General features: G+C 58.4%; 1 protein-coding gene across 2 annotated transcripts; it reads right to left on the bottom strand.

Annotated features, from left to right (window-relative positions):
• Positions 1–751: 751 nt before the first annotated feature.
• LOC132212559 (ficolin-2-like) lies at positions 752–9,880 on the bottom strand. Of its 2 annotated transcripts, XM_059658489.1 has the most exons (9): positions 9,769–9,880; positions 8,629–8,739; positions 8,049–8,102; positions 4,452–4,487; positions 3,627–3,659; positions 3,019–3,146; positions 2,533–2,662; positions 1,834–1,968; positions 753–1,103 (listed from the first exon to the last, which is right to left on the bottom strand). In XM_059658489.1, exons 1-9 carry the CDS (start codon positions 9,860–9,862, stop codon positions 856–858), a joined length of 969 nt encoding a protein of 322 aa, XP_059514472.1. In that variant the 5' UTR covers positions 9,863–9,880; the 3' UTR covers positions 753–855. The 2 variants fall into 2 exon arrangements, with proteins under 2 accessions (XP_059514473.1, XP_059514472.1); XM_059658490.1 differs by lacking the exon at positions 8,049–8,102 and having other exon boundaries at positions 752–1,103.

Raw genomic sequence — 9,880 nt, 5'->3', positions numbered from 1 at the left:
ACACACCACCTGGCACCTAATAGGATTCCTTTATGTACCACTAATTTTATCTTGCTTTCTTTTAGTCAGCAGCAAGCTCCTGAGATCTCAAGTCCGAAGGCTCCAACGAGATGTCCAAGCCACATTTAAAATATAAAGAAGGCGGAGTTGTAGAGAGCGCCTGAGAGAAGTCCTTGAGCTGATTGTCATCTGAATGCAGTGGTGCCTGGCAGAGCCGTGCCCTGGAAACATACCTTGCCAGAGGCAGGTGTGTTGTCAGTCTGACCTTTAGCTCCGGCGCCAGGCACCTGAGTTCCAGCCAGGCACCAGGACAAACACGATTATCCAGGCCCACCCAGAAGTGACGATTACAAAGAAGCCACAAGAATGCACATATTTTCTTTACCTTGAACTTTAGTAAAACTTCCTGGTAACTTACTGTATAAAATAAACATGCAGTATCTGCTCTGGTCCCTGTCTCTCCATCAGAGGGCAGCTGACCCACCCTGTCCCAGCTTTCCTTACTGTATTTGGATTTGTCTCTTTCATTTTCCCAATCCCCCATCGCCCATACTCAGGACACTTGTCCGAACTCTAGCTGTGCTGTTTGCAGAAAAGAGAAATATTTATAGACTGGCATCGTGTGCCTGCGGAGCGAGGTGAAGCTTTATTGAGGATGCGTGCAGTGCGCAAGGTCTAGGTCACCCTCACCCTGGCAGGCGGGATAGGAAGGTGGAGTCGGTCGGGGTCTCAAAGCTGAAGGTCCCTGAGGGGCCGACTCGGGGCCGAGGGAAACTCCGACTTAATGTGAGGACCTCCTGTGCCTGTGCTGGGGGCGCAGAACCTGCTTGGAGATGCTCCAGGCCACCGACTGCCCTACACGGGCCGCACCTTCATCTCGGCCACCTTGTAGCTATAGGTGTTCCCCTTCCCTGTATACCAGATGATGCCATTCGAAGAGCTACTGTGGGAGCCCTCGAGGTAGTGCCCATTCAGGTGGGACTCGTGGCAGCTGACGTACCACCAGGCGCCCTGGTAACTCTGGCCACAGTTGCCGGAGTACCCGTCGTTGTCCTGGTCTTTGGTGGAGAACAGGGAGCTGTTGTGTTTAGTCAGGGAGCCACCTGCCAGGAGAAGGGGGGCCGCTTACACTCAGTACCTAGGTGACAGCAATAGGTCCGGCCAGAGCAGTCCAGCTGCACGTAGTGCGCTGCGAAGTCCGACGGTGCCACGCATGCCAGAGAACGCTCGGTCGGCGGATCCCTGGCCTCGGTATCCCCCCTCTGTTCTGTGCTGCCACCGAACAGGCACTGTACCCCGTAGATTGGAGGCCACTGCCCGAGACGTCCAGGTCCCTCGGGCCCCACGGGAGGGACGTGTGCCATGAGCGGTGATACCCAGGCGTGGTGTCCACCTGCTCCAATGCTGGCGGTCATGAGGGAGACGCTCAGGTCCTGCACTTTATAGCCCGTGTGTCCTGAAATCGTCATGGGCGCATCCAGGTGGACGTGTGTTATCCCAACGTGTGATGGAGGAACGTGGTGAGGCCAAGGCCCCGCCCAGGCCCAGGGACACAGAGCCAGGACCCCACCGAGACCCTCTCCACTGCCCAGCCCCACTGCCCACCTCTAGTGCCCACTCCCCCACTGCCCATTCCCACTGCCCAACCCCACTGCCAAACCCCACTTCCTACCTCCTACTGCCGTCCTCCCACCTGCCCACCCCCACTGCCAACACCCCACTGACCACTCCCCACTGCCCACCCGCAACTGCCCACACCCCACTGCCCACCACCCACTGCCCACCCACTGCCTACCCCTGACTCCCACCCCTCACCGTACAGCTGACACTCACCGGCAGTGCCCCCACTAAAGGCGCCCAGGACCAGCTGGTACTTCTCGGCTTCGCTCCCCACCCTGATCGACTGGTACTTAGCAAAGTGGCGGGTGCCCTGGAAGTCCACCAGGTCCACACAGAGCTCGTAGGTGCCTGCGGGGGGCAGGGCCTCAGTCCCGGGAGCAGGGACCCTGAGCTGCCAGGATGTGGGTGACGCTCAGGGGACCTGCACTGGGCACCCAGGTCGACCCTCGAGGTCTCCCAGAAAGTCCTGGTCGCAGAGGGTTGGGGACACGTGCTTCCCACGGTCCTGAGCCAAACCCCAGCCCTCCCTCCAGCCCCAGAGAGAAGGGGCCTTCGGCGTTCCCGGGGGGAGGTCACCACAGCCCGCAGGAAGCGGCCATCTCTCCTGTGTGTTCAGGGACGGGGCACGGTGGGCGGCGAGGGCAGGGCTGGGCGCAGGGCCTGACCCCAATGAGGGCCTCCATGTCCCCCGGGTTGGATTGTGAGATGCCAGGGGCCTGTGACCAGAGGACGTCTGCCCCCCAAACCCACTTCTTCTGGCCCTGACGCCCCCCTCCCGCTGGGACCTTCCTGTCCTCAGAGGCGGCACGTGTGGGGGCACAGGAGCGGGCTCCGTCCAGGTGGCCCAGGTCGGAGGTCGGGGCCGGAGGGTTACCCCCACCCCCACCCCCCAGGCCGCGGCCCGGGCCCTACCCTGGGCGGTCAGGGCGTGGATGTGGTCGTTGCCCAGCCAGAACTCGCCCAGCTGGCTGCCGAAGCCCTGCTTGTAGGCGGCCCAGTCCCGGTAGAAGTCCACGGAGCCGTCCACCCTGCGCTGGATCACCTGGGGGAGGGAGACGGCGCTGCCGCCCAGCACGGCCCCGCCCACAGCCCAGACCCTGGGCGGGCAGACGGTGCCCACGTGGGACCGAGGAGGACGTGGCAGCTGGGAGCGGGGAGGCCACGGCCCGGAGCCCACACCTGGAGGCACCGGGCTCCCTCGGGCCGGGCCCATGGCCGGGTTCACCCACCCCTTCGGGTTCTCTCCGTCCCCTGGGAAGGGGCAGCCCCGGACACAGGGGCCTGGACAGTGACAAGGGCCCCGGAGCGCGGGTCCTCGGGGTGGAGCCTGGTCTGCAAGGCCCGGGCCCGGCAGCCGCCCCCCCAGCACCGCACCGCCCTCCCGCCGCCGGCACTCACAGTCCAGCCCCCGCCGTCCGTGTCCATGTCGCACAGCACGGTCAGCGGCCGGCAGTCGGGCAGGTAGATGGTGTGCCAGCCGCTCAGGGGGTGGCCCCTGGTGAGCATCTCCCTGCAGCTCCGAGGTCCTGGGGAGGGAAGTGGCACGTGGAGGCCCCCAGGCGGGAGGGAGGGCGGGACAGTGGGGTCTGCGTGGGCAGGAGGCTCCAGGGCTGGACAGAGACCCCACCAGGGCCACCAGCTGTGACGGACAGGCCCCGTGTGCCGGACCCTCCTCCCAGGGTGCCCCCACCTTGGTCCCGGGGCACCGGCCATTGTGGTTCTAATATTTAGGGGGCAAGGGAGTAGGACAGTCATTGGGGTCCCTAAGGCAGGAGAGGAGGGCGGGGCTGAGTGCTGTCCCATGTGATTGGCCAGAGGTGAGGCAGGGGGCGGGGCTGAGTGCTGTCCCATGTGATTGGCCAGGGTTAGGCAGGGGGCGGGGCCTCTGGGCCTGCAGGCTGATGGGCTGCATGGGGGACCCCAGGTCCAATGCTCCCTGCAGGGAGGGCCGGGCACACCCATGACCTCGGGCCAAACTGGGCGCCGGTCCCGGGCTGGTCGCCCACCTGTGTCACATCGCTCAGCTTCCCACGATGCTCCTGGGGGAGAGGAAACACCCGTGAGAGGCGGGACGGCCAAGTCCTGGTCCCTCCGCCCCAGGAGGAGATGGAGGCCCTTTCTAGATGCTTCCATAGGAGGCTGGTCCCTCAGCCAGGCCCCAGCCTGCCCCCTGGGGAGGCCCTGGCTGTGCTCCCGGGAGGCGGAGTCTGAGCCTCAGCTGCCTCCTGGGCCCAGGGCAGCCTCGGGGACACGGGGAGAGCGGGCTGCTCGGTGGGGAGGGCAGCGAAGGGGCGTCTGCACCTCGGACCACAGTGGGGTGAGCCTGGGGGAGGGTGACTGTCTCGGGTCCAGAGAGGGGTCACCAGGGAGTGCACGTCCGGGCCCTTCTCTGACTTCCTGAACTTTGTGCGGGGAACGTGGAGAAGGTGTCTGTGTCATCGACTGTGCACCAGCACTTGGAGCGTGTACATGTGTGAGGGCCACACGCGTGTCATGGGTAGTTCAGGGCACATGTTCCACATCTGCTCATCGTCTGCGACCGCAGCTTGGCTCACAGCCTCTGGCCGATGTTGTGTTTTAATCGTTGCCCAACTTCCTGGAGCCCCAGGCAGAGTCCCGGGAGGACAGGCTGGCCCTGCTCAGGGGTCCGAGGCCGGGAGGGGAGGGATGGGCTGCACGGGCTCTGGGAGGAGTGTGGTCCCCATCCTGCCCTCCACACCCTCCCGTAGAGGGAAGGGCCTGCTCTCCACCCAGCCCCTGCCCCACACCCTGGGCACCCCCTTGTATTCAGGGACCCGGAAGCCACCCCTGGGAGGGCGGGAGGGCCTCACCTTTCTCTCCCCGCTCGCCCTTCTCCCCTCGGTCTCCTGCAGAGAGAGGAGGGTCAGCACAGGCTCGAGGACAGGACAGGCTCATGCCAGACCCCGTCAGCCAGAGGACTCGCTGTCCCCCCCTCCTGGGGCTGAGAGAGCCCAGGGCGGGGACAGGTCATGGGGCAAGGGAGCCGGGTCTCTCTACTGTGCCGGGTCAGTGCTGGGCTGGGGTCTGGATCCTCCCTGGGCCCCCGGGTGCTCTGGATACAGACCCAGACCAGGCCCTGGGTGAGGGAGCACCCTGTTGGGGGCAGGGTTAGGATCAGGGTTAGCGTTAGGGACAAGGTGAGAGTGAGGGTTAACTGGTCGGCAAACTCATTCATCAACAGAGCCAAATATCAACAGTACAGCGATTTAAATTTTTTTTGAGACCCAAATTTTTAAACTTAAACTATATTGGTAGGTACATTGTTTTTTTTTTTTTTTTTTTTTTTCTGTTCATCAGATTATTTATTCACTTGATTCTTAGATTCACTTGTTGATAGATGCATATTTGTTGTTCATAATTTGTATCTTTACCTTTTTCTTCCTCTTCCTCTTCTTAAAGGATACCTTTCAGCATTTCATATAATCCTGGTTTGGTGGTGGTGAACTCCTTTAGCTTTTCCTTATCTGTGAAGCTCTTTATCTGACCTTCAATTCTGAATGATAGCTTTGCTGGATAAAGTAATCTTGGTTGTAGGTTCTTGGTATTCATCACTTTGAATATTTCTTGCCACTCCCTTCTGGCCTGCAAAGTTTCTGTTGAGAAATCAGCTGACAGTCGTATGGGTATTCCCTTGTAGGTAACTGAGTTTCTTTCTCTTGCTGTTTTTAAGATTCTCTCTTTATCTTTTGCTCTTGGCATTTTAATGATGATGTGTCTTGGTGTGGTCCTCTTTGGATTCCTTTTGTTTGGGGTTCTCCGCGCTTCTTGGACCTGTAAGTCCATTTCTTTCACCAGGTGGGGGAAGTTTTCTGTCAATATTTCTTCAAATAGGTTTTCAATATCTTGCTCTCTCTCATCTTCTGGCACCCCTATAATTCTGATGTTGGTACGCTTGCAGCTGTCCCAGAGGCTCCTTACACTATCCTCGCATTTTTGGATTCTTTTTTCATTTTGCTTTTCCGGTTGGATGTTTTTTGCTTCCTCGCATTTCAAATCATTGACTTGATTCTTGCGCTCCTCTGGTCTGCTGTCGGGCGTCTGTATAATATTCGTTATTTCAGTCCGTGTATGCTTAATTTCTAGTTGGTTCCCCAATATAAGATCGAGGGTCTTATTAGTTTTCGTGTAGATCTCATTAAGTTTATCGAGGGCTTCTAAACAGTTCTTGAGAGACCTTAAAAATGTGGTTCTGAACTCTATATCTTCCATTGACAATTTTGTCCTGTTTCTTTGTCTCCGCATTTTGTTATGCTTCCTTGGTGCACCCCCTAGTGGTCTTTGTTCGAAGTCTTATAGTTAAATCTTGATTGTTGTAGCTAATTCCAGGGAGGGTTTGACCTCCAGGCCAAGTGGCTATGAGAATCAGCTGTGTCAGCAGTGAGAGAACTTCTGTCCTCTAGGGAGGTGCTAATCTAGCCTTTGCCTGAGGCTATCCGGCAAAGGCCTCTGTGCAGGGCTTGGGCGGGGCGGGTCGCACAGGATCAACAGGGTGGGCCGGAGAGAGCAGTTATGGCGGCTCTCAGTCCTGTCCCCAGGGGCTCTGCCTCTCTGAGTCCCAGCACCCGCTGCAAAGCTGGGAGAGAAAGCTGCACTCGCTCTGACCGAAGCCAGACAGTCCCGCTTCTCCCGTTTGAGTCTGGGTCCCTAAAGACTCGCCCGGATCTGGTGCTCAGAGTCTGCGACTCCCTCCCGATTGAAAACAACAACCGTGCCCTCCGCCGCCAGCCCGCTCCACGCACTCCGCACCTCAGAATTTGACTTCAGCACTGCGCCTCCTCTGAGTGTCCGTATGCGTTTCTCTTTCCTCCTAGTTGTAGGACTTCCACTCAGCCAGCGTTCCTGTGGTTCTGGGTGATGTCCCTTCCGTTTTTTGGTTTCACTTTTGAAGTAGTTGTTCAAAGCAGCAAACTCCGGCGTTAACCTATGCCGCCATCTTGGTTCTCTCCCCGTGTCAATCTTATTAAACACAACAGCTACACTCATTAGAACACATTTCTTATTTAGTCTTGCTGAGTTCTTCACAACTGTCATATTATGGTTAAGGCAGTAGGAATAATTTTGTTTTAATGCCTAAACCTGTGGCCCCGTCATTTTTGTTGTTGTGAAGGTAATACACTGCTGTTAAATCCCAATGTTCTGGAAGATCACTAAAATGACTGAGCATCTGTTAGTGTGAGCTACTTCTCCCCAAGGCATCGATTTGAATTTTTGTAAAGCTACATTTTGCTTGATTGTCTGTGTTTCTTGAGGCAGGGGTATCGAAATCTTGATAGAATGTTTATTTCCTTCCTGTGAAGAAATTCTCAGAGTTTGCAATCTCTTTTCCACTTTTCATCCACCCTGCTTCAGGCACCTAAAAAGATGTTGGTAAGGGAAGCAGGCATCATCTTCACGCCATTGAGATGGGAAGAGACAAACCTTCTGGGGGAAAAGAAAGGGCCTTGGCCTTGATGGTATTTTCCTAGTCTTCTGGCTGAAGCCCTTCCTCGGTTGCAGGCTTCTCCTCTGGTAGGGGCTGTGTATCGATGTGTTTCTCTCACATCGATATTTCTCTCTGTCTTTCCCTCTCTCTTCCACTCACTCTCTCTTCGTAGGTACATTGTTATTAACTTAATTAGGGTGCTCCTAAGGCTTAGGAAGAGCCGCACTCAAGGGGCCAAAGAGCCGCATGTGGCTCTTGAGCCGCAGTTTGCAGACCACAGGCGTTAGGGAATATGAATAAGGTTAGGGAAAAGGATAAGGATAGGGTTAGGGTTAGGGGTATGAATAGGATTAGGGTTAGGGTTAGGCTTAGTGTTAGGGATAAGGATAGTGTTGGGGTTAGTGTTAGTGTTAGGGTTAGGGTTATGGTTAGTGACAGAGATAAGGATAGCATTTGGGTTAGGATTAGGGATTAGAATAGGATTAGAGTTATTGATAAGGATAGACTTTGGGTTTAGGGATAAGGATAGGGTTAGGATTAGGGTAAGGGTTAGGGATAGGGTTTGGGATAAGGATAGTGTTAAGTTTAGGTTTAGGAATAAGGTTAGGGTTAGTGTTAGGCTTAAGGATAAGGATAGAGTTAGGGTTAGGGTTAGGGTTAGGGTTTTGGATAAGGACAGGGTTAGGGTTAGGGTTAGCGTTAGCGTTAGGGTTAGGGTTAGGGTTAGGGTTTTGGATAAGGACAGGGTTAGGGTTAGCGTTAGGGTTAGGGTTAGGGTTATGGATAAGGATAGGGTTAGGGTTAGGGTTAGAGGTAGGGATAAGGATAGACTAATGTTAATGTTTGGGATAAGGATAGGTTTATGGTTACCATTAGGTTATGGTTAGGAATTTTTCCATGCAACACCGGGATGTGCCCCTCCTCTCTCCCTGCCCCCGGGGGTGGGGGGTCCTGTCCGGGCTCTCCATGCTTCTTGCTCTGTTACTTTTGGGCCCGGGGGGTCCCGCATTCCTAGGGACTCCAGATGGGCCTGGTTCTCCTGCAAATTCAAACATGTCAGTGAGCAATGTTCAGGATCCTGGCAATTAGCGCCCCAGGTTTGACCTTCGGTAACCAGAGGGAGGGGACAGGGACCCCAGCCCTCTCAGTCCCCGCTGTCCAGTCAGAGGCCAGGACCTGTGACCAGGGGCCTTCGCAGCGGACCAGGCCTGAGATCAGCTCTGCCCTCATCCAGGGAACCTGGGCGTTTCCATTGGCTGTGACTGCCGGGCCCGCTGTGGACGCCCCTGGACACAGGTCCCCCGGGATCAGCTGGGACCAGGGAGGAGAGGGAGGACAGTCTAGCCGGGTCCCCCCGCAGCAGGTGCGTCATCACCAGGAGCCGTGCTGGCCGCCCACACAGGCCCAGAGGCTCCGTGGGTGACCCGAGACCAGCTCCCTCCCACCGGGACCCACACCCCAGTGGACCAAACCCCAGGACCCTCCTGAGACCTGCTGGGGGCCCTGCCTTGTCGGGTCTCCCTGGGCGGGAATGAGGCCCAGTCCCCCCTCACCTAGGCACTCACCTTTCTTGCCGTCGGCGCCTGCCTCTCCCTTGGGCCCCTGGGCCCCAGGCAGACCCGGGCAGCCCCGGAGGATGGTGAGCTTGTCCTCCTCCAGCCCCAGCAACTTCACTTCTGCAGAGAAGCGCGGGCACCCGTCAGGGTGAGGACCTGGGCCGCTGTCCCCCCTCCACCCTAAAGGACCTGCCACCGTGGGGACCCGGCCTGGCAGATGGCTGTGCCGGGGCCGCCTGCCTCAGCTGGAGGGCCAGCCTGGAAGGGAGGCAGTGCCGCCTCTGCTGAGCCTGTGGTCGGTCCTCCCCCAGGTGATGGCCCCGGCCTCGGGGTCCACCTGCCTCCGGGGAAGCCCGCTCCTCAGGCTGTGTGTCCTCGGGGAGTCACTCAGCCCCTCTGGGCTCTGTGCCCGGCTGCAGAGTGAGAGCAGAGGGAGGCTTTGGGGGGTCAGAGTTGCTGGTGTGAATGTGTGAGACCTTAGGAAGAGCTCCCCCACTTCGGCCTGTCCAGTGAGTGCAGCCCCCGCATCTGTGCGACAGCGGTTGGTGGGGGCAGTGCCTCATGTCACCCCCATTCCCCGGGCACGTGGCCTGGCAATCCCAGGCTGGAGGGTGCGGAGGGTGGGGGTCCCTGTGATCCGACAACACACAGCAGCCCCCGCAGACCTGGAGCCAGAGATGGACCTGCCTCTCGGATTTCAAGTGCGTCCGTCACAAATACATGGCATCTAGGGAGGGTGTGGGGACCCCGAAACCCTCCCCTGTCCCAGCCCCTCCCACAGCCAGAGATTCCGGAAGGAGGGGTGGAGCCAACTGGAGAGCGCCTGGGCCAGGGAAGGGGGTTGAAGCCCGTGGGGACCCTGGGACCCTTGCCCTCTTTCGGTGCCATCTCAGGGACCCAGTGGGGCCCGCCTGTCCCTTGAGGCTTAAGGCCCCCTGCGCTGGGTGCGACCTTGCACTGGCCCCGGCTGGGGCAAGGGGGTGCCCCTGGTGGGAGGACCCCGGGGCAGGTGCACCTGCAGAGGGTGGTTAAGCCTCAGTCTGAAGGAGAATATTCTGGAAGGACCCGGCAGGGGGCAGGCAGTGGTCTGTGTGGAGGCTCTCGGCTCTGGGACCTTGGTCAGGCCGGCCTGCCTGGCGCCTGGCTCACCTGGACAGTTGTCCTCCGTGGCGGCTGCAGTGCCCAGGAGGACGAGGGCCAGGACAACGGGCCCCATGGCAGCGGCTGCTCTGGTTGGTGGCATCCCAATTTCCGCTGCCAA

This window comes from Myotis daubentonii, chromosome 11 (assembly GCF_963259705.1).
Source record: "Myotis daubentonii chromosome 11, mMyoDau2.1, whole genome shotgun sequence".
Classification (NCBI taxonomy): domain Eukaryota; kingdom Metazoa; phylum Chordata; class Mammalia; order Chiroptera; family Vespertilionidae; genus Myotis; species Myotis daubentonii.
This window is presented reverse-complemented; position numbering and strand designations above follow the sequence as displayed.

Coding starts and splice junctions, on each gene's coding strand:
- LOC132212559 (XM_059658489.1), bottom strand. CDS start 9,862: ATGCCACCAACCAGAGCAGCCGCTGCCATGGGGCCCGTTGTCCTGGCC. Junction 8,740..9,768: donor CACGGAGGACAACTGTCCAG/GTGAGCCAGGCG, acceptor GCTTCTCTGCAG/AAGTGAAGTTGCTGGGGCTG. Junction 8,103..8,628: donor AGGCGCCGACGGCAAGAAAG/GTGAGTGCCTAG, acceptor TTGAATTTGCAG/GAGAACCAGGCCCATCTGGA.